At 47.3% G+C, this 24,664-nt stretch overlaps 1 protein-coding gene across 9 annotated transcripts; it reads right to left on the reverse strand.

Annotated features, from left to right (window-relative positions):
* Positions 1–1,038: 1,038 nt before the first annotated feature.
* Positions 1,039–22,709, reverse strand: MFSD13A (major facilitator superfamily domain containing 13A). Of its 9 annotated transcripts, XR_006580987.1 has the most exons (12): positions 21,608–21,685; positions 20,787–20,927; positions 11,700–11,972; positions 10,863–10,942; positions 9,702–10,145; positions 7,990–8,107; positions 7,480–7,527; positions 6,922–7,018; positions 5,870–6,041; positions 4,746–4,993; positions 3,662–4,106; positions 1,039–1,732 (listed from the first exon to the last, which is right to left on the reverse strand). XR_006580987.1 is itself a non-coding variant. In XM_045023436.1 (11 exons), the coding sequence occupies exons 3-11, from the start codon at positions 11,862–11,864 to the stop codon at positions 3,853–3,855; spliced, it is 1,626 nt and encodes a 541-aa protein (XP_044879371.1). In that variant the 5' UTR covers positions 11,865–11,972; positions 20,787–20,927; positions 21,608–21,685; the 3' UTR covers positions 1,044–3,852. The 9 variants fall into 9 exon arrangements, 8 of the variants coding, with proteins under 8 accessions (XP_044879371.1, XP_044879374.1, XP_044879375.1 ...); XM_045023436.1 differs by having other exon boundaries at positions 1,044–4,106; XM_045023442.1 differs by having other exon boundaries at positions 1,051–4,106; positions 4,746–4,939; positions 21,608–21,682.
* Positions 22,710–24,664: the final 1,955 nt, after the last annotated feature.

Here is a 24,664-nt window from a genome sequence, read left to right on the forward strand (position 1 = left end):
CATGGTGTTTGAGACAAAATTAAGGTCCCATAATTTCCACTCTGCCATCAGGGCTTCCCCAGGACTTGGGCATGGGACCTCTGGCCCCGAAAGTGAATCCTACCCCTACACCACTGGCGAGAACTTATGGATCCTCCAACAGTACACAACCCCCTCCCTGCTCAGCACATGCTTCCCACTGCCCACTTCTGAGTTATTAGAGAGAATACAAAGAATGCCTCACCTCAAAACTCTTCCTTCTGAGCCCAGGCAGGGGCAGCGTGGCTAACGGTCTCTTGAGAAGCAGGCGAATTACAGGCAGTTCATTACTGCTTTGAAGAGCCCCTCTCTACAGGGCAGCAAGCAGCTCAAGCAATGCCCCAAATCATTAACACTCTGCACCTGCAAGTGCACACACAGGCCCAAACCCAGCCAGCTGGATTTCATTCCTCCAAACAGGAACAGAGCAGGAACTCCAGTAACAGAACCCTAAGGAGAGGGAAAGCCTAGGTTCCCCTATTCCAGCAACAGGGTCTTCAGGCCAGAGAACCAAGTGGGATTTGCCCTGCTGGGCTGAATTGACGCAACAGTACTGTAGGCATTTGGAGCAGGGGCCATATGGCTGCCTTGCATATGTCCAAGAGTGAAAAGTGTGCGGTTTACAGTTCACAGCAGCACCTGTGGGGTGATGTTGCCCAAGGAAATGGGCTTGGAAAGAGACTGTTGCTCCCAGCCCGGCAGAACCTGGAACTAGTCAGATACCAAAGGATACAAAAACCCAGTCACACAAGCAAAACCAAGATCGGCACGGTCTGCCCCAAGGGCTGCAGTTCGGATAGGGAGCGCCTGCCCAGGCTGCAGACAAAAGAATTTGAGGGGAGCATTTGGGAGGACACTGGTATTTGGTTTGTGTGCAACAGCTACTGGTGATGCAAAGCGCCAAAACCTCAGGAACGACAGATCCCACTTGGCTCATCCTGGGAGCCTGAGATCCAAGAGGAGCAATCTAGTCCAGAACTCTGCAGATCGAGCTTAGCAAATTTAAAAAAAAAAGTGATTCTCCAGCACTAGCTGCTTTGTGAAGCACTCCAGAAACCGACCCCAAACTGAACCGTAGAACAGCAATACACAAAAGGTCATTTTTAATCAGCTCATTAGGAAATGAAGAATCTGTCAAAGTTTGTTAAAAATTACATAAATAAGTTATGATTTAACCACCAAAAGATACAGACGCCTCCAGGTGGTAACTATTACAGCTTGGTCCGAGACCCGAGGCGGCTGGGTCCTGAGGTGAAACGGCAGTAGTTTGGCTGGCTCCATCTTTAACAGCAGAACAAGAGGAAGCCCCAAAGGGGGCACCTGGCTGGTGTCTAACTGAATACACAGCACATACATGATGGGGGAGTTTGGCCTTCACATGCTCCCGATATTTTCCCTGTTCTCCTGCAGCTGTGAGAGTAGGTAGGTGCTTATCCACCTCCAGCCAAAACTGAGACCAAATCCCAAAGTGCTTTGGCACGATGCATCTTGGTCATGAGCCAGTTTTGCCAACTCAGCATAAACCATTCTGAGACAAACCAGTTAGGGGATTTCACAGATCAACAGCCCCTGCATGCAACCCGGATCAGAGCTGTGCTAGCTACAAATGTGCGCTTGTTCTGACCCCAGCGTGATCAAGGTCTTCTGTACATTTCAACCCCTCAAGCTCTCGCTCCAGAACTTCTGTTTGGCTGCGGAGTCAGTCAGTCAACCACTAGGATATGGTTTAAAACAAGACAAGACAAAAAGTCTAAGCAGTTTCTCATCAGAGCTGGCATTCTCACTGGTTTAGATACTGCTCTAAATTCTCAGCACGTATACTCTCTGATGACACAAAACTAACATCTATTTACACAGATGGGGTGAAATCCTGCCCCCACTGCAGTCAGTGAGAGTTTTACCATAAAACTCAGTGGGACCTGAATTTCACTAATGGTAGAAGAGAAGAACTAGGAGTACAAGAAGAACCTGGGTAGCAGGGCAGGGTTGGGCTTCCCCTCCCCAGCAGTGGAGAGGGATGGGCTCAGACTTAGGCTCATAATCAGGTTTGTCAGGATGATTTAAAATAGAGGCTCCAGACTGGGGGAGACACAAAACTATTCCCCTTACTAGGTACAGTTTGGTTCCATGGAGCTCAATCCTACAGCTCCAGGCTGAGGCAGTTCTGTTATTTCAGGGGGATTTCTTGTGCTGCAGGGATGAATGCTTGTGTGGTAAGGCCCTGTGCCGTCTTGCTTACAGGCTGCAAAGAGAAGGGGTTATGGTGCTCAGCAGTCTCACTGGGCCTGGGTCTTGCTGGTGGACAGGTCCCCAACAAAGCTGGTGTTGCTGTATCAATTCCCTTTGGGGTGGGGGTGGCTCTAGAGCCCCCTCCCCACATCAGGAGGTCCTACACTCTGTTTAAAAACGGGCTTCAAGAACCAGGAGCCATTTAGCAGAGAAAGCAGCAGATAAGCAACCCCCGGACGAAAGGCAGTAACACGGGGAAGGTGGGCTCTCCCCCACCCTGCCCGTTCACTGCAGGGACTCCAGCATCACATTCACACAAGCCTCTGCGGGTTGCGTGAAAGCGATTAGCATTGGGACTCTGAGCAGAGAGTTCCCCATTGAGCTGGGAGCCCAAATGAGGGCACGTCCACCCAGCTTCTTCTGGGCTGTTGAATGACTTCAAGAAGTGTCACATTTAGCAACGTCCCAGGAGAGACGTCTGCAGCAGCGATACGAGCGTTGATCTTGCTAAAGGAATTCTGCTTCACGTTAAATGATTCTGGGGAACAGACCTGTCCTGAACCCAACAGAATGGGCTTGATCTAAGAACTGTGTCACTTCTCTGCAGTGAATTAGGTGTCAGGCATTATGGCAGCAGGAAGTAGCTACACTGAAGAGTCTCAAATCCCAATTCCCAAACACCTAGAAGATTCCCCCATCCCAACTTTTCATCCTGTAAACCCCCTTCTAACTCCAGAACCCTGCCTCAGAGTCACCACTTCGTCCAGCTGGAGAATGTCAAGCCTGCCCCCTAACTGGCTGCAGAGCCTGGTGAGGAACAGCATCCATTCCCTGAAGGAGATGACCACAATGCCTCTGCAACCTACCTGCTCCTGCTGAGCCAGGGAGCGCGAGCAGAGCAGGAGACAAAGGCCTAGTCCACACTAGAAAGGACTGCAGGTCAGGCTAGGTGGAGATGCAGCTTATAGCCTCACAAGAGTGCTTTTGCCTGTGTGGCTTATACCAGTTCCCTGAACCAAATAAGCTTTATCCACAAAAGCTTTATTTTGCTGGTATAACCGCATCTACACTGGGACTTTTGCAGTAAAAAATAAAACAAGTCACTCCCTTAACTAGCACACTGGTAAAATTTCTAGTGCAGAGCTGCCCTGAGCCCAGGTTTCCTGGATAGCACTGCACAAAACCACCACGGGGCTGGCCCAACAGCATCTGCTCTCCCACTGATGCGCCACGGGGTGAGATACTGCACTAGAGACCGTGTTAGAATGTGTCTCCTTTATGCTATGCCACTGTCACCCACCCTCCCTTGAGATCAGCAGCACCTCAAAAAGTGCAAGAGCTAAGACTCCATCTGATTGCCTGAGCAAACGCCCCCACTCTGAGCACACACCAGTCACCCCTGTCTCTGACGTACCTGCCTTCCAAACCGACTGCCTCCTGGAGCGAGGAAACGTCTGCATTGTGAGCATTTCACAGTTGAATTGTAAACACTTTCAGTTCTTAGCCAGCAAGCCCCCTCGCCTCAGTCTGCATCCCCTGGACTGCAGAGAGGCGTAACCACACCCACAGCACAGAGTCAGTGAGAGCCGAAGGGCTCAGGCACATCTAGATCATTCTGATCTCTCGTGATCGACTCTGAGTCAGGCTCTGGCGCTGGGACTTGACCATCTGGAGGCGCCTTCCATGCAGGCTGAACTGCGACCAGCTGAGGAGCTGCAGTAATGCACATGTGATGGGGATGAAGACGAGGAGGTAAAAGCAGCCCTGGCGCAGAGTTGGTTCCCAGGCTGTGTTGGACGCCAGCTTCGGTTGGGCGCTCACCACGTTGCTCAGAGGGGCCCGCTGGAAAATGTCATAACCTGAGACCAAAACAGTGTGTAAGACTCAGCTAGAAATCGTAAAAATTCCACGCACCCTCCACCACCATTGTAACATGGAGCTCACCACACCTCCCTCAGGGGTCCGTGCACAGGCTTCACAGCCACCCAACACAACATCCCATAGCCCAAGCGACTCTCAGTGCAATTCAGATACAATAACAATGCACAGGCGGAGGGGTGCAGATCTTGCTAGGGAGGAGTTTAGCACAGGAGTGGGGAGATGGATTAGCATCAGAGCTCGGGTTCAAATCGGATGTCTTCAACATGAGAGGTAGGCGGTGGTGTCAAGCTAATCCTTTGCTGAAATGCAGCACATGGAACCTCACTGGGACACGGGTCCAGTACGAACGCCCACAGTGAATCACTACAGCCACTTCCCACTGCCCAGGCCTCCCCCTGTTGAGGTTATTAGCTCTTGACAGTCACCGCCCCAGGTGGCCTGGGTGCAAAAGTACAAGGAGTGTTAACTTAGACAACCTGTTAAGTAATAAAACAGCCTGCAAACTATGTTGCCAGTGGACCTTGTCCAAGTATTTCACATCACAAAAGGCAGCAGAGGCACTCATCTCAGCCCCACCCTGCTGCTGTCCCCAGAGAACATGTCCCTACGTCACGTACCAGTATAAGTACAGAGCAACCAGGTGCCAATCAGGGGGGCAAAGGTCTGGCCAGGCTTGGTTACCAAGGCAACCATCCCAAACAACAGCGCCGAGGCAGCCTGCTTCCTGCGGTTCAAGACAAAATCTTCATCCACCAGGTCAGTGACAACCAGGTTCAGCAGCTTGCAGGTTCCTTCCGTGAACACCCGGTTACTGCGGAGCAGAGCAGACAGGGCATGACTCAGCAGCACGTGGAAACAGGGAGCACTGAAATACAGACAGGGCGAATACAGAACAACGCCGCTTGCCCCTCCCTAGTGCCTGCCAGCCACTTTACATGAAGTTTAACATGAAACACCCCTCTGAGGCGGGTACCAGCCCCGTTTACAGATGGGGAAACGGGCACAGAGAAAGGGGAAGTGACTTGCCCAAGGTCACATCATCACAGAGCTGGGAGCACTGGTTTCAGTTCCCGAGTATCAGGCTAGTGCCTTAGCCACAAGCCCAGCCTCCCTCCCGCCCACCCAGAACTACCAAAATGCAGTTGATCCAGAGAACCACCATCTGCCTCGCCTTGAACATGAGTCCATTGTACAGCCTGCTGCCTTGAGGAGGCTCACCTGGTCCAGGGACAGTCCTGCCAGGTCACATGGCAAAGCCTACAAGTTGAGTTCATACACCAGGTGACAGTATGTTTGAAAGCAGCTGCCTGGAGTCACCCTGCTTACGTGAGGACAGTCCCACACGCCAGAGCCAAGCCTGCATTTGCAGACACAGCCTGATTTTTGTGAAGAGCATGTTATTTCCTCATTTGTTCTTAAACAAGGTTTGTATGACGTGTGGTGTAATCATGGATTGTTCAGTTCATCTTGCTCAGTCCATTGGAGGTGAGGGAGTTCTTCACTAGAAGGGACAACATGATCTAGTGGTTGGAGCATTTGGTCAAGAGTCAGGTCTTCTGGGTTCCACTCTCAGCTCTGACAGTGACTTGGTGCATGACCATGCCTCACCTGTACGCCTGAGATTCACCAGCTGTAAAATGGAGATGCCTCATGGCCTCCCTGGGGTGGCCAACCACCAGGACCACTCCCACCAGCTCACCACAGGCACAGAGGTCAATGAAACCCTAGATAAGCAACATACCTGGCTATGAAGATGCAGAGAAGATGCACCTGGTCGGGTCCAGCTAGAAGCATGATGATGCTGAGAGCCAGCTTCAGGAAGAAGAGCCCTCGCACCACCGCGTAAACCCCACATCTTTGACAGAGAGACAGAAAATAGAGGTTGTTGAGATGAGGGGCGATGTAGGAAATACCTGTGGAGAGAGGCACAGACAGTTCAAGGGAGTTTCAGCATCTGACAGTGCCTAGAGACCAAGCAGAGATAAGACAAGGCTCAATTCATCCAGCAGGGCATCAGGAAGAAAACCACAGAACAGCTATACACATTTAAACATAGTGAAATACTCAGCCCTTACATGGCACTTTCTACGTCCAAGCACTGCACAAAGATCTTCACAACTCTCCCACGAAGGAGGCAAGTGCTATCCCCATTTCACAGATGGGAGCATTGGGAGATAAGTGACTTGTCCAGTGACACACAGGCAGTTAGCATTAGAACCAGGATTGAAGCTGCGAACTCCCAATTCTGTGCTTACCCGACCAGATTCCACACAGAAGCGGAGCTGGTGGAAGTCAGACAACATGGCAGTGCCAACGTGTCTCAGCCCTGACCCAGAGACAACCCTCGGATTCCAGAGCTGAGCCTGCACTGAACCTTGCACTGCCAATCAGGCAGGTCTGGATGGCAGCTTGGGCATGGGCCAACAGCAACTAAGGTTTGCAGAGCTGACCAGAGCTAGGTCTGTCTCATACACCCACCCCCCCTTACATCTGTGAAACCCAGGTCAGAGATCCAATGCCTGCCTCTCCCCCTCCGGCCCCTGAAAAACATTAAAGATTATTTCTTGTGGGTCTGGGAAGGGAGGGGAAAGTCTAAGATGCAAGATGCTTGCAGCAATGGTCCCTCTGGGGATAGGTGGGCCAAGTGCCACTCCTGGAGGCTGGAGAAAAGAGTGCACCTTTCTCCCGAGTCTCAGTGCTTTCAGTGTTTGTGAAGAAAGAACTCAGGGCTGAGCCAAGTATCAACCAGCAGCTCTGGGGTGCTGCTTACTCCAGTTCCCCACACAAGCTCACCTAGTAGGAAGGATCCTGTAGAGAGAGAGATCCGATCTGACAGCAAGTGTTCCAAGAAGAGAGGGAAGAAGTTGCTGTTAAAGTGGCAGTGAAAAACCTGTGACAAAACAGCACGAAGATTAACTGACCAGCAATGCTCAGAGCAAGAAGAGGAAGGCTAAGCCAATCACGTGCTAGGCTCCGCTCCACTAGGAGTCCAGTGCAACATGCAATTCTTACAGGCAGGATCTGTGAAGCAGACAAGTTGGTTCTGCAGACAGAGCGCTTTGTTTATACAAGTGCTCTGATGCCATCTGCACTCACCTCTGAGAGCCATCAGTTACACCCTTGTGCCCCAGGAGACAGATGGCCACCAGGAGTGGCCCGTAGCCAGGCCAGCCCAGCAGCTTGTCTGTGCCTTACTACGTGGGAGAACCAAAACACTCAGAGGCAACAGAGGCTGCAAGTGCTGCAGCGATGGTGTGGAGAGCGTTGTGGTGTTTGGCAGTCACCTCTGTGGCACCTAGCTGAGGAACCAAGTACTAGCTCTGAGCAGAGCCCAGTGGCTGAGACACGAACCTTGGGAATGTAGGGGGAAGAGGAGGATTCAGCGCTCGCACAGGAAGGCTGGAAAAAAAAACACGTTTCCAATCCATTCTCAAAGGCATTTGATGACAGGAACTAGGATTTCTCTGGCCATTGCTTTTGCACTAGTAATTTTCCCCAGCAGCCATGATACGGCATTAAACTGCAGCATCCTTGTTAAACTGCACATGATGGTCTCTGAAGGGCTGAGAGTTTTCACTCCTTAGTAAAGCAGGAGCTCAGCCTACACTGGATCACCCCTCCTGGCTGTAGATGGAAGAGTAAGACTCCCAGACTCTGCAGGGAGACCCCACGTCACAGAACAGCTGGCTGGTGCAAAGCCACACAAGCATGTGCAGAAAGCACCAAGAGGTGTTATGGCATTACTCAGACACCACTACTTTCCTTGTAAGCAATCAATATCCTGTTGAATCAGTTTCAGACTGGCTTGGCTAACAGCTCCTCGTCTGACTCACTGGGTTAGAGCGTCCATGCTAGACCTACCTGTACTAGGTTCATACAGACGAACCAGAGGAAGTTGTGGTGCCGGGACAGCTGTTTGAGGTATTCGCCCAGTGTAATCCTCTTCTCCAGCGGGGCAGATGGTTGCTCAATGTACAATCTACAGGGACAATGAAACCACTAATTGTTTCTGCACATGTGAGAGTTTCTGTTATCCCCCCTTCCTCTGCACTCCCAAGAGGTTTGTAAACTCAGTGCTCCTTGCTTCGCTCAGAAGTGCATGCACTGATGCAATGCTGCCTACTTCCCTCATCTTACCAGTTCCTATTATTCATCTTCTCTGTTCATGGAGCAAGTCAGAAACTGGCATGATATCTGGTCCTTGATGGAAACAACCACCAGAACCAGGGTCATCAAAAAAAAAACTTGAAATATTTGCCTAGCGAGTCAGCAACTCAAAACTGCACCAGCATCCCTCCCCCGGGCAGCTGTTACAGTCCAATGCAGATTCCTACTACTATAGTCCCAATCTTTATAGTTAGTTTTATTATGGGAACACCTACAGGATGCGAGACTCTGCACAAACAAAGACAGTCCCTGCCCCAAAGAGCACTTACAATCTAAGTTTGAGAGACGAGACAAGTGGATACAACAGAGGGGGCAGCCCGAGGGCACAGTGAGCTATGAACACTGGAACGAGCAGCATGCACAGATGCCACCTGCTTAGCCAGCGTCAGGCAGTAAGACGGACAAGAACGATACATTTACTTTTTCCATCCTCATGGTAAAGGGAGAGCAAGTACATTTCTATGAAAACGCTGTGTTGACATTTTAACAGGTACAGGCCTTCTACTATTAGTGCATATTCTAGAAATTAAAGGATGGAAGCTACAGGTAACGTTTTGTCCATCAGCCACCAAGAACAGGATTACCGTCAGCAATACATTCTCTAGTGCTATGCCCCAGTCTAGTTTCAGATGTCCCCTGGGATGGGGGTTGCACCACCCTTCCCTTAGAAGCCTATTCACGGCCCAGGAGATCTCAGCATTAGGATACCTTCCTTGGTCCTCAGCCTAAATCTTCCTTCTCATAAATTCATCCCACAATTCCCAGTTATACACAATCTGAGTAATTCCCCTTTTCCTCACTGGTATTTACACTTAGATACTTGTAGGGAGACGTGAAAACCACCTACTAGTTGTCAGCTAGCCAAGCTAGACATAAAGAGCCTATTTTTTAGTGAGCCAGTCACAGCTGTGTGCAGAACTACACATGCCACTACTGAAGGTCTGTGTACATGGGCTCTCAGGCACTTGTAAGCAGGATACTCCCACCACCACCTGCATTCAGATTAAATTTGCTTTCTGGCATGTGCAATGGCACGTCTGACTTTAAGGGACTAGATAGTGTGAGCCAGTTCTCAAGACTCAGTCCATCACCTTAGCTTGTTTGGTTTTGGCTACTCTGAATTTTGAAGGGAGGAAGCTACAGCTATCAGGTAAAATTTTCAAAAATGCCTAGGGGACTTGGGCTTCTTAGGTTCCCATTTTCAGAAGTGATGTAGGAGACTAAGGGTATATCTACACTTGGAGCTGCAGGTCCGAGTCCCAGCTGATTGAGCTAGCACGCTAAAAACAGAGTGTAGCCACAGCGGCATCAGGGACTAGCCACCCTACGAACGAACCCATCCGAGACCCACACCCACAGCATCAGATGGGCATTTCTCTGATGCTATGTAGTTTGGTGCCACTTACTCTTTTAAAGTTGATTCTTGGTCCCATTTCACTTCAGTCTCAAATCGTTGTCTTAGCAACCACGTTGCCAGGGTAAACCCAGCAACAGAGCAGAGAGCCAGCACCACACAAAATATCCGGAAAGAAAAGAAGTCTTCTTTGTTCCACACTGCATAGGACATGAAGACAGAGAGGGAACCGATGGCACTAAAAAGCGAGCAGTAGAAATTTAGGCTAGTCCTGTCCTTTGCAGAAACAGCAAGGTCTGCGAGCAAGGCATTGTGGTTGAGATCCACCATGGTAAGAAAGCTGTCATAGAGGCAGAGGCAGAGGAGGAACTGGAGACCTGGATGGGCCCACGAAACCCAGAAAGCCAGGAAAGAGATGGCAAAAAGGGGCCCATTGCGGCTCAGTGCCTTAAGTCTCTTAAGAATGACTTCTGGTGAGGAGATCTCCACCCCTGACCTGCAAGAGGAGAGAAAAACTTTGATCACAATCCCTGGGAAGTGTCCCTGCCACACCCTCTATTCCCTGATAGGGAAGGCTCAGAGGGCAGTGGAAGCGATCTCAACACTGCATTTGTCAGGGTAGTAAGTGTCTTCGTTCAGCTCCCATCTCGCTCTACTAATGTGAAGAGATAACAGGCCCCAAACATACAGGAGTGAACAGAGCCCATCTTGGCAGGCCAGCACTGTCTGCTTCCCAATCCCGCGGTAAATCTGCGGCAATGCAGATTGTTCAACTGGTTATAAAACAGTGTAGCTCTGTCTCCCTCTAGTGGACGGACCACGTATAGCGGTTAGTACATCAGCTATTGACTCCAAGTTTAATGGGACTTAAGCAGCAGAGGCTCGTGCTTTTAGATCCGGAGTTCCAGACTCAGTCCCGCAAGGTGACTTGACTGGGGGCATTAGTATAACTACACCTGTGGATGACCTCCTCCTCTATACGCTCCAGACACTGAAATGATGGACAAGCAGCACCCAACCCTGAAGGCACAACAGCAACATCCAACTTTTCAGGATACCATGAGCAGGGGAGTTTAAGATTTTCATACCTAGGGAATATTCATCTTCTAACAGTCAGTCTTTTTAAGGTGACATTTTCACAATCTTTTCCAGCCTACTCTGAAGATATTAACTTTTCAGCATTTAACGGAGGATACGAATGGCACAAACTCACTGTTGCGTGCTAAGAAATACCCGGTCACTCAACCAGCCGAAGAGAGGGTCATTGAGGCTGTTCCAAATTAGAAACACTGTCTAGAAAAGAGAGAGAGATACAATAGTGAGACAAGCCACAATGAATCACTCCAGTAGTCGAGTCTTGTTACTGAGGTAACCAGCATCCAGATGGGGACCGATTACAATTCCTTGGGATAACAATCAGTTGGTACTGGGTAGTGATAATGTACCACCTAACACATATGCCATGGCACTATACTGCAAAACCTCCTTTCTGTGCCCGTACTGCGCCTTTCCAGACTGAGAGTCATACTGTTTAATGGCTTTATGTTGTATAAAAAAATTATCTACTGGCAAGTAGGGCTACACCTCCCATTTTCATACATGACTCAAAGTCATGTTTGAGCTCATGCTTTGGGAGGTGATGGAATAACGCACAGAGGCCAACATTTTCAAACCTGGGTGCCTAATGTCAGATACCTAAATCTAGACACAGGCACTCAAGAAGTCTGATTTTCAGACTCATTCAGTGCTGTGCTTCATTGCTGCTGTGTGTAGTTTGAAATGCGCTGGGGTTCTCCAAGAGGAAAGGCACTCTTTCAAATGTAAGTTGCTGGTGTTTAGACCCCCGACTCACTATCTTTGTATATTTGTACGAGTGAGAAGAGCTAGGTCACCCAATTTAAACCTAATACGACTAGCTCCTTTATCACTTCCTGACAAAAAAGAAATTAAGTTACCAAAATGTTCTCCCATATTCTAACATGATGCTTTGGTTTCAGTTCCTACTGTATATCTTGAGAACGGTAGGAAAAAGTAAGTCTCAGAAACTTACCTCCCCAATCCAAAAGGACAGTTTATCAATCTTGTAAACAGAAACAAAGGTGTCCACGTAATATAGGAGGAACACATTGTGCAAAATGGAAACAAAGAGCGACAGGGACCCATAGATCACAGCAGTGGGTAAATTAAAGAGACAACCCAACACTCGCAAACCCATGTTGGTTCATTCAGAGTGCTTCAGCTTTCCAGATCATCTCCACTTCAGGTGGGACACCTTCCTCCAGCATCTGTTGACTCTTTGTTGGGGGCCAGTCCATTGTTCCTCCTGTTGAAAAAAAGATTATAGAATTAAGTCAATTTCTTTAAAAAAACCAAACAAAGCACAAAACTCACCCATCCACGAGTGTAAGCTTTACCAGCCGATACAAATCAAGTCAGAATTAGATTGCTTTGCTCAGTTGTTCAAAAGTGGATTTAATGGGATTTAAAAGGCTAAAGGCCATCTGCTGTGGTAAAGCCATTCCCTTAAGCTGAGTTATCATTTGGCCCAAACTATTGGACTAGATCAAGGGCTCTCCTCGGTTCAGCTGTTTACTAGTAGAAATACTGACAGTTTTTATGTACTGTACTTTAATGCTCTTTGTTGTCTGGCATAGAGTAGATTAGCTATTTCCACACTTCAAGGCAAGAACACAAGAGGAAACATGATTTATGGTTGCATACAGAAACAAACAGTCTTCAGAAGACAGAACTAATCACAGATACTTTTAGATAGTCAAATGGAAGGAGAAGAGTTACCAGGGTGAATTTTAGACTCAAAAACAAATGCCAGGAAACCAGCAGGAATAATCCCTAGTTCAAGCAGGTGTGATACAGCCTGACACATGAACACTTCTTTCACAAAGCACCTCAGTCAGGACTTGCTGCAGGTGGTGTCTCTCAGACAGAAGTTACTGAATTTTGAGTTATATTGTAGTTTTGTGATGTGGAAAGTCAATACCAAACCACTGTAATACCTAGTTGACACCATGATGTTACATGACATAAGCCACTTTGGAATCCAGGTCCCCAGAAGTAGGAAACAGAGGTTTCTGTTTCTCACACAGTGGGGCCATGAATCTTAATTAGGGCCTTGAGTCACTACTGCGATACAACTAAACCCACTGGCACGTCCTCATTCCCTTCCAAAAGGAAGTTAAATATATCGACAGTTAAGAGAACTGCATCTTCAGCCCAAAAAGCTGAGTCCCAAGGATTGCCTGATGGCACTTACAGAAAGAACTCACATTTTATTAAGCTAACTTGCAGATGAACACAGGCACTGTCAATTCTGTAATATTAGCAGCGTAAGAAGTCCCCTAACAAACAGGGGAAGTAACTCATTTGAAGGCCAGGCCAGCTCCCACTGGAGTCTGGTATCTTCCCGTTGACTTCACTAGGAGTTGCATCAAGCCTAGATCAAGGGAGGAAGGGGGGGGGGGGGAGAGTCAAGGGCCAGGATGAAACTTGATGGCAAAATTCCAGACCCATTCAACATTTACCAGAAGTCAGGAGTGCAAGTACTTTATGGCAAATGTAAGAATAGCTCTCTGCCCAGCCCAAGGAACGCTCAGTCACTTCCTTCTAACTCATTCATCGTAAGCAGCATTTATTCCAGTTACATTGTTACATAGGTTTAATATCCCACTTGGAGTCAAACACTCAGTTTTGCAATTAGATCCAACTTCAACTTATCAGGTGTTAGCAGTTAAAGCTGTAATTCTGTATTGATACCAAAAAACAATATACTGATATATACAATACTGATACATTAAAAAACCCCAACGCACCTCCAGAGAGGAAAACAGAGATTGGAAGGGAATTCTACTAGATAATAAGCATTTATTTATAGACAGACATGCTGACAAGCCTCAAGTGGGGATGTTTTTTAATTTGGGGGGAATTAACAAGGGATCCAAGAATGTATAACATCTCAAAATTATATCCAGATACAACATGCATTGCCTCATTTAATCTAGCACTGGTTTTTCCCCAAAACGTAATCTGAAAGAAGAGGATACATTGATATCGTAAAAGCACAATGTGCTTTACCTGTGTAATCAAGGAAGTGGTTTTTAAAATAACAACAAGGTTAAAAGCCATAGATTAGCTGTCCTTTGATTGGCATACCTTTACTTTAGGATGCTTACGGAATGGCATAGAAAACACTGAATATGTATAATGCCAAAGTCAAAGGTTTGCCTGTCATCTGAAATATGGATTCACTTCTGGTCACCCTATGTCAAAAGAGATTAGCAGAAACAAAAGGGGTCCAGCGAATGGTGACAAAAGCGACTGAAGATCTGGAGTGACTGAGGATGGACTAGAGATCAGGACTGTTTAGAGGAGAAATGATTAACAGGGGCATGGTTAACGTATATAAAATAAGGAACAGAAAGGGAAGGTAAAATTGGATGTTTCATTTTATCGTCAACACAAAAACATGCAGAGGTTGAAAAAACAAGACCATTCAAACTAAGCAAAAAACCCTTTTCTTCCCCTCCCTCCTGCCCCCCAAACTACACACATGGAACCCATTAACCTGCGGAACTCAAGAAAGTAGAGGCCACAAGCACAGTAGGATTTCACACTTATACATAGAGGGAGAAGTTCTGCAGTTACATTAGATGAGCTAAAGCGGGACATCTTTTTATCCCATCAGTCCCTCTTTCTAACAGCCGTTTGGAAGACGTTCTCTCTGTGGATGGGTTATTTCATTATTTCCCCTACTGCAGGGGTTTCTTTTGCACCTTCTGCTGAGGCATTTAGAGTGAAATGCTGGCCCATGAGAGTCAATGGGGCCAAGATTTCACCCCTTTCACTGGGAACTGGACTTACTGGAGCATAGTCTGGTAATTCCTATGTCCTTCACTGACAGCATCCTGAATATTCTTGATTACATTTAATCAAGATACTGCAGTTTTGCTAAGAAATCAAAGAGGAAGTCATTAAGGATCCCTGCTGGCTCTGCAGCAGTTAAAGATCACACAGTACTCCCCCATCTGTAATATCAACCTGTCTGCTGCTGCACAAAGCACTAAGCAGAAGACACCCATGTAAGTTACAACTCTCTCATGAAAGTACTCCTGGGCGAATTCTGCACCACTGCACGTGCGCAGAATTCATACCCCTCGCAGATTTCTTTGCTTCCCCACAGAAAAATGACTCTGTGATGGGGAAACAAAGGGAAGCCACAAAAGCGGTCATGTGCCGCTCCCCAGCGGGGTGAGTGCGTTGTTTCGGGCATCCAGAGCAGCAAGCGAAGCAGTATATCACTGGGGGGGGGGGCGGGAAGGACGCCCCAGCCAGTGGTTCCTACCCTGTGCCAGGCTCAGCTGCTAGTCCCAGCAGGGCTGGGGAAGATGGGACTTCCCTCTTCCCCTGCAAGAAGTGGCCTGGGCTGGGTCAGACCCCCCTCGTCGAAACCTCTTCAGCTGCAGGAAGCTTCGCACTATCCTCCTTCCTGACTCCATTGCTCCTCAGCCATGTGGGGGATAGGCCCCTGTATAGGGAGCTGCTCCCCCGTCCGCCCAACCCCTGTGCATCCGGATCCACTTCATACCCAGATTGCCCTGCCAAGCCTCACTCCCTGCAGAACCCTCCCACTGAGCCCCCTGAACCCAAAGCCACACCCCAACAAGCCTCACCCTCTGCAGCTGGAGCCCCCCTGCACCCGCACCCCCCTGCATCCAGACTGCCCCACAGCACTTGAACTCCCACCCCAACAAGCCCTACCTCCTCTGCACCTGGACCACCCTGACTAGCCCTCCACACCCAGACCCCTCACCCCACTGAACCCCACCAAGCCAGCACCCCATCTAGCCAGCACCCAGACCCCCACCCTGCTGAGCCCCAACCACCTTCACCTGGACCCCCCTGCAGAGTCCCATTGCCTCTGCACCCAGAACCCCCCATACCAATGAGCCCTTTGTTCATCCAGATGCCACCTGGACCCCCTCCTCCCCCACCAAACTGCCCGCAACCAGATTGCCCCACACAAACCCTATCACCCCACAATAAACCCCTCCACACTTGGATCATGCTGGGCTGATCCTGCCTGTCTACATCTAGTGAGGCAGGCCTGGCCTTTGTGGTGTGAGCAGCCTCACTGCTGAGTCTACGTTACCGTGTGGGGGCTGCAGGGTGATCTCTACCTCTGTGCAGACAGTGGCCTGTGCTCCCCACTGCCATGCTGGAGCCTCCACATTTATTTATTGACAAAATCTTCAGAATTTTAAAATGTGTGCAGAATTTTTAAATTTTTGACGCAGAATTCCCTCAGGAGTAATGAAAGGGAAACAGTTTGTCAAATGGAAAAGAAGAGAATCTGGAGGGAAAACATGTGCTGCTACCCTGTGCAGCGTAAAAACCAAACCAAACAGCTTGTTTCTGATCTCATTCACATTAGTTTTATACTGGGGCAATTCCACTGAAGTCACCCTAGTTATTCCTGATTTACCAGTGCAAGAATAGCATCAGAGCTATTTTCTCTGGCTATGAAGGATATCAACACTGAGCCCAAAAAGATGCTGTCCACCATACTAAGTTTTATTCCCATGTATTCTCAGACTAGAAAAATCTCCCTACTACTTTGACTCAACATAAGGCAGTACTAAATCAAACATTTAGTGAGAAAACAGAGGACCTAAAGTCTCCAGTGCTGTCAGCATCTTTCACAAGCACTGACAGAACTGCGTATCTTGAGAAGTGAAGCCCTGACCCAAAGCCTGTATCAGAGCAAAGAGTCAATCTAACACTGTACATTGCCCTGAATTTGTAAAGGCAACAGAGCTCCTGGAGCTTCCACAGATATTCCATTTTGCCGTTTACATACCTTACTCTTACTTAAATCAACAGTATAAGAAGCTTTGCTTTTTCCCTGTGACTCCATCACAGATGTATAATCTCTCACTTAAAGCATTGACATCTGTAAGCAATTAAAGTTTGTTTGGGTAGTCGTGAGGTCATTCATTTTTTCCACTTGTAAATGTGTGGATGAAAGGAACATTATAAAGAACTTGCATGTAAAGAACTTAATTGTCCTCCAAGAGCCATAAAAGCACTATGTTTAAATTTGCCACACTGCTATTTTTATAGCCTTTTCCCTTGGGTGAAGTTACGTGTGACATATTTCAGAACTTTTCAATATTCAGCATCAAGAAATACGGGCCAGAAGAATTTCAAGAGAGGTATATCTGTCAGTTAGTTATTCTGAATCTCAGAAGCACAACTACCGAGCTGGAATTTTAAGTTCAAAAGCAATATACACAGCAGTTTCAGTTTCAGAAACTTTAGCTTCTGCAAAGTTTGCATTTAGTACATATGTTTCACTCCTGCCAGTTACAGTCTACTCTCTAAGAAGATGATGTTCATACATAAGACACCTGGAAGGCACTGCCTTTGTTACAAACGATGTTAGCAGACTGTAGCTGGCTTTGCATTTTAGGATTCCTGCAACATCTGGCCTAGTTTTCTAGCCAGTCACAGCTGGAGCACGAACAGGTAACAACCATTCCATACACCCCGTTCCTACCCCACACACTGTTACGTTGGGACCCTCCAGAGCACGGAAGGCCTCATACAAGCTTCCCATAAAGGGCAATTTTCACCGTTTACTATAAATTTACCTTTATCGTATTAAATGACTTGTTCCTCACTGAGTAACAGTTTATACTTTTTCTAAAATGTATGGAGATTTCTAGGCAAAAAACCCAAACCTTTAAACTCTGCATTAAGATTGAAAGAATCAATCACATCAGTCAAAAAAGCCTTGTTCTCCCTTCTTGTGAGAAAGATACAAGGTTAAAACCCCCCAAGAAGTCCACAGCAAAGTTCCTCCTTTACAAAAAAACCACCACATTTAATAGTTAAGTTCACCCAAACAACCTTAGCTCTTTCCCTCAAGAGCAAAACGAAACTCCAAGACAGTCTGGTCCATCTTCCACAAAACCATTAATACCTTATTCTTAATCTTCATGAACCCGTGGGATGGATGGATAAAGCTGTTGCAGAGTTTCTAATTGTTCTCAAGGGGGCACGAGGGGTCAAGTTCTAGGACCGTGGATTTAGTTGCAAGTCATCTGAGAAATCTTAACTCCTCTATGTTTCTTTAAGAGTCCATTGGGGAGTCATTGCTAACGCAGGTAGATTTTACACACAAGTACTGATGGGATACCAATTGACAATACTAACAAACTCTCAGAAAATGGATTCGTACTATAATTATATTTTTATAAAGCAATGGAATGTGTGCGCAATAATGTGAAACCAACTGGCTCAGACAAGGAACACCACAAATAAGGAAACATATCACATGCCCTTTAATTGCTAAGCACAACAGGGAGGCGCCCAGCCGGTTTATTTAGCCAGCCATATGACACCCAGATATTGGAGGAAATTGAACGTCTCTCTTTTATAACTATCCAATCGTGCTTCTGTCAAACTGGTTCACACCCTTAATGACGTTCATTGGTGCATATACGCAAATATAACTTTGTGCTACACAGATTATATAATTCACACGATTTGTATTAGTTGATGCTCTGCATTAACATGGTTTTATGGAAAACAGGGCTTGTCAAACAAACCCATGTCATTATTTGAACAGATCACAAGTTTGCTTGATAAAGGTAACTGCATAGATACAAAAATCTAAGTATTTTGTAAGGCATTTGACTTCGCACCACACGACGGCTTGATTAAAATTACTACATGACAAAAAGCACATGTTAAATGAATTAAGAACTGGCTAACTGACATCTCAAAAAGTAGATGTCAATATAGAATCCCTACTGAAGGGGTGGGTTTCTAGTGATGTTCCACGAGAATCAGTACTTGGCCATGTTTTAAAACAGATGCTGAAAAACTGGACAGGATGCAGAAGAGTCAAATGATTCAAGGGCTGGAGAAAATGTCTTGCAGTGAGCAATTTAAAGACCCTGATCTGTTTAGGTTATCAAAAAGATTGAGCACTGCCTTGATTATAGTATATCGGTAGCGTCATGGGGAGAAAAAAACAGGTGCTGCTAATGCAGGGAAAGGCATAACAAGGCATAATCTGGCAAAGAAAGGCATAACAAGAACAAGTGGCTGGAAGCTGGCACCAGAAATTTTCAAATTAGAAACAAGGCACAAGTTTTTAAACAGTGAAAGCGATTAAGCTTTGGAACCAACTACCAAGGGAAGTGGTGAATTCTCATCTCTTGATGTCTTCATATAAAGATGGAGTCTTTCTGGAAGATTCGCTTTAGCCAGACAAATTATTGGGCTCAATAAAGGGTAACTGGGTGAAATGTAATGACCTGTCATATACAGGTCAGACTGGATAATCTAACAGTCCCTTCTGGCTCTAAATTCTGTAAATGTATGAATCTTCTATCAGAGATGGTCCAGTAAAAGATATTACCTTACCTGATCTAACTTCTGTGGTGAAAGGGACAAGATTTTGAGATCCCCAGAGCTCTTCTTTAGGCCCGAAGAAGCTGACAGACATTCAGGCCCAAAGAAGAGCTCTGTGGAGTTCCAAAGCTTGTTCCTTTCACCAGCAGAAGTTGGTCCACTAAAAGAGGTTACCTCACCCACCTTGTCTCTTGTATCCTGAGACCAACACAGCTAAAACACTGCAAACAATGGAGCTTATTTTGACAGCCACAACCAAAGGTTTGAGAATGTCTTTAACACATGCAGGTGTGCCTATGTCATACAAAATTAACTCACTATTTGAGGAACACATGAGTTACTGTAATATTGGAAAGGTTAAAGGGACACAGTCATCTTGAAAGCCATTTCTGTTTGACTTTTGTACCTCTTGTTATTACAACTAGACTTTCTAAAATAAAGCAGCAAGAGCTTCCTGGGATCCAGTTTGTTTACTTTGTGCATTTGACAGCAGTTGGTGCAGTCAGTTTCACAATTTCCCTGTGTAATCAATTAGCAAAGGAGAAACTGATTGCAACTTGTCAGTGAGAGAACAGGGGGAAAAAACATTTTAAGAGAGTAATTGGTATCAAAAGATTGATGTTGACAGCGTGCCTTTAAAGATGAGTTTATGGCACAGAGTCACATATCTCAATCTATCTTCAAATCATTCAGTGGCCTGGGCCCAGCATATCTAAAAGACTGCCTCATGAAGATCCTTCTAGGCAGCTTTGCTCCTCAGGCAGAACGGAACTTTTTACCAGAAGGGTAAAGCTCATCTGTGCAAAAGTTTGAGATTTCTTGGGGGCCTGTCCCAGACAGCAGGACAACCCCCCCAGGAACTAATGACCATCACAAGCACCACCTTCTGCTCCAAATGCAAGGTGCTGGTCTTCCAACTGCCTTCTCTGGCAAACACACAGCAATGTGTACATGTTAAAAATATATTAAAACAATCCCCTATATAGAGACATAACTGCACACAAAATTCTTCCTTACAGAGAGGAAGAGAAAGAGAACGACCCACACCTGACAGACGTTAGTCTCCTGGCTCAGATACTAGTGATAAGGGTGGTATAAGAACCTGAATAAAACATCAAATTGGCAGGTTCACTCACAAGCCAGATATTTAACATTACTTTAATTTTGTTTTGTGTTCAGGTTCAAAACAAAACTCAACTACTCCTGTGCTGAAACCCTGGAGGTACAGCACTTCAGTACCTGCTCATTATTCTCATTAGCATTAGTAGGAAGCATACAGCAAGCTGAGAAGCATTGGTGCCACTTTTCATGCTGTTAAAGAGAACATCTCTGTTTAGGTATTTCTTCTCCACTCAATCATCATGGTATCGGAGCAGGATTTCCGCACAGAACTCATTTCAGTATGGACTGGTCAGTGAGGGTTTTTTTTGTTTTTGCTTACAATCTTTTGAAAACTGCAGTCATTCCCTCTCTCCCACCCTAGGGTTTCAATCACCAGATCATAAGGTGTTTCCTGAAAGGCTTATTGAAGTCTGTCACAGGGCCCAAAATTGAGGCAGTCAGGAACCTTTGTAATGATTCAATCCTGAAAGATACCACTGGACCAGTTTAAGCAGATTTACCTACACTGTTATGAGCATTTCCCCATGCAGGAAAGAACTTCCTAATACGGAACAAAGCAAGTTCTCCTTTACCCACTCACACTATTTGTGCAGCATCTGGATACAGGAATTGTTTGCTTTGTCGCAAAGGGGGATGGTTCAAGAAGTGGTGACAGCATCATCTCCACTTGAAGTCCTAGTTCAGATCAAGTTTCCACCTGGTCATTCAGACTCCCTTGAAACTGAATTTTGAGAAGAGATTAGTAACTGGAGTAGGGGATGGAGAAGCAGGACTCCTGGGTTCTAGTCACAAGCTCTACCACGGCCTTCTTGTGTGATCTTTGTCAAGTCACTTCCCTACTCCATGCCTCCATTTCCCGATCTGTGAGATGAGGATCACACACCCCTACACCTCCCCGGGGGCAGGAGATGGAGTTTCTGTTTGTGAAATGCTTTGAGGTGTTCAGATAAAAGTCACTAGAGACGTGCAAGTTACAATGGAAACTGCTACCAGACTGTAAAGAGGAATGGGGATAGAGACCCTACTCCCCCCTCCCCACACAGGACAGGGCCCTATGATGGGGGGGGGGGGGGAGAGACAGACACTCTCCCCACAGCACTTGACCCAGGACAGACCCCAGTGACGGGGGGAGGGGCTAGAACCCCACCCCCTCTGCGCTTGACCCAGGACAGACCCCAGTGACGGGGGGAGACATCCCCCGGCCCTGGCACGGAGCCCTGGGGGGCACCCCCGGGCTGGGCATGGCAGAGACACGGCGAAGGGGCACCGGGGGAGGGGGTGCAGCTCCCCCCAGGAGGGAGCGTTAGAACCGGGCACCCATCCCCCACACCTCCCGTGAGGGAGGCGGGAGCGCACAGGCCCCGCCCCGTGCACCCCCCGAGAGCGCGCGGCGCCTCCTACCTGCATCGGATCCCAGCCCCAATTCTTCCCCCTCAGCACGAGGCGCGCGCGCGCACCGAACTGCCGCCACTCCGAGCGTTCGGCCCCGCCCACGCGGCCAGAAGGGGGCGGGGAGGCCCAGCAGACCTGAGGCGGAGCCCGCGGAGGCCATCTTCACTCTGGGCAGATGAAGCCAAGAAGCCCCATCCTTCCGGCCATCCTGGGTGAGCGCTGTTTCTGAAGCTGGAGGGGGGTGTCTCTCAGCTGAGTGACATAGCGACGAGCCAGTCAGAAAGCAGAGCACCTAATTTACATAGTCATGCCCCTAACGCCGCAAACCGCAGAGATCTGGATTCGGAATGGGGAGGGGACGCGACAGGGGCCCTTCTAGCCGGGCCGCTGTGCAGCTCTATGGCCCGGGTACTTGAGGGCCGGGAGCCTGCCCTGCCCCTCCCCCAACCGCCCCTGGCCCTCAGACTGTGGGGCCCGGCCCTGCCCCTCCCCCCACCACCCGTGGCCCTCAGACTGTGGGGCCCGGCTCTCCCCCCCCCACCCGTGGCCCTCAGACTGTGGGGCCTGGCTCTGCCCCTCAGGGGCCTGGCTCAGGGGCCATGACCCTGAGACTGTGTGAGATCCCCTGGCCCACAGATTGTGTGTGAGCCCCGCCCTAAACCTAGTATTTAGCAGTGACCCTTTCCCGGCCCCGGAGAAGAGCTCGGCGTAAGCTGGTCTCAGTGGGCCAGTAAGAGATATTACCCCGCCCACAGGGTCACCTTATCTCAAGAGTTGTTATAGAGGGGAAAGAAATGGGAGTTATTTACAAGGGGAAAGCAGGCAAACCTACACACACACACCCCTCCCAAGGGGCTCCTAGCTTCAGTTTCACACACGCTTTTCTAATAAGCAAACTCTATATGTCCTTTAGAGCTAACCCAGGCTCAACCCTGGGGATCTTTTGCTTACGGTTAATAATTCTTGGCACACCGATTCCAAGCAGCATAAAGATACAGTTCCTTGTTGGTAGGGCCTTTCATTCCCTTCTCCCTCGCCCCCACAAACTCAGCTGATGGAAGGAATCCATTTGCAGACTTCTTTCCATTTGGAGAGGGGAAGGAAGAGCGATCAGCAAAGTCTTCTACTCTCTTTGATGTTCCACAATACTACATCTGGTGTGAAGGGGTGGGGGAGGCAGGACATAACACCTTTGGTTGGAGATCAGCACTTTACACTAATTAATGTTTCTCTCCTGTCTGATTGTTTACACAGTCACAGAGGCTTATTACTCAAATGCTTAAACATTACCTTACAATTTGGGAGTGAGATGAATGAATGCAGCAATTTATAAGCATTCATATGTCTAAACACTAAGCACATTTTTATAATTCTAATACTTATTGTAACAATACTGACACACAGGTCAGACTGGTTCCAGCTATGTATTTGTCACTGTTCCACAAAGGCCTGGGGTCCTTGGCATGAGCTGGCACCTGGTCTGCCAGCATCACATCTACTGTCGGGAGCCCTGCTGGGGACCTTGTTCTCCTGAGACTCTATGTGAGAACCCTCGACCCCAATGCCTGTCTCTTCTACCTCTGGGGCCATGTCCCCTTAAGACTGTGATCTCTAGCCCCCACCCCTTCCACCCCCAGGGAACCTGATTATGGCCCAAGTACCCATGAGACTGTGCAGGACCCACAGCCCCTGCCTTCTCTTTTCAAAGATTTTCCTAATTCTTTTTGGATTTATAGCTCCAGAACAAGATCAGCAGACAGATGGCCCAGCTGTGGACTGCAGGCCATTGGTGGTCTATGGAGCACATGCCAGCAGAGATCTGCCTGGTCACATTGTGCTGAGTCCAGCTCCTAGCTGAGAAAGACAGAATAGATGGGAGACAGGTTGAAATGAAAAGCAAACACTGACGCCATGATTAGTTTTTCTGAGAGGTCAAAACACGTACTGCATTAAAGACAGCTAAATACATTACCATTCTTACAGACATCACTTATTTTCCCATGCACTATCAGGGGAGTCTCATGGGATTACAGTCTTGAGATGAATCAAGACTGGACACCTTTCTGAAAGAGATGCTTGAACCACTTACATTTGACTAATGCATAATTCTCTAAGTTATTACTCTCAATACAGGGATAACTGGATGAAGTTTAATGGCCTGTATCATATAGGAGGTCAAACTAGATGATCATAATGGTCTTTTCTGGCCTTTAATTCTATGAACTACATTTTTTAAACCTTCACAGAAACACTATGCAGAGTTTCAAAATTATAAAGCAAATGTCAGAAAGTCTGGAAGTGGGCTGTTAAGGTATTCATCAACATCACCAGCTTCAACCAACCATCGCTCTCACATCACACAGGGAAATTTACCTTTCCTCCTAAACTAGATCCATAAAATACACCAGTGTCTAATATATATCAGCTATTCACCCTTTGCTCTAGCGATAGCTAATCTGACCTATTTTTCTCATTAGCTACCCCAAATAGCCCATGAAAGCTTATGCCCAAATACATTTGTTAGTCTCTAAGGTACCACAAGTACTCCTCATTCTTTTTCCCAAATACTAAGACATTACTGTACATTAGAGTGACTAGATGTTCCAATTTTATAGGGACAGTCCTGATTTTTGGATCTTTTTCTTATATAGGCTCCTATTACCCCCCACCCCCATCCTGATTTTTCACACTTGCTGTCTTGGTCACCCTACTGTACTTGTGTATTAATACTATTTAAAAAGCCCCTTCAGGCCTCCTTTACTTCTCACACAGAGACAACTAAAAATGGGGACCCATTTTGTCTCCATGCAACTCACCTTTATCTTCTCCCTACAGCAATTAATTTAACTGTTAATGGATATTCCCCTAACGAGGTGATACAGGAAGCTTTAATTAGTGTTGGTAAAGGGCTTTGTGAGCTTTAAAGTATCATCATTTGCTTTATATTTCCTAGTCATTCTCAAAGCATTTTCTCATTTTATTATCTTCTGAAATTCTATGAAATAGGATTACCAGCATCTTCACAAATAAGTCCTTTTTATAAAGTCACTAACCACAGAAGTTCAC

This window comes from Mauremys mutica, chromosome 7 (genome assembly GCF_020497125.1).
Source record: "Mauremys mutica isolate MM-2020 ecotype Southern chromosome 7, ASM2049712v1, whole genome shotgun sequence".
In the NCBI taxonomy this organism is placed as follows: Eukaryota; Metazoa; Chordata; order Testudines; family Geoemydidae; genus Mauremys; species Mauremys mutica.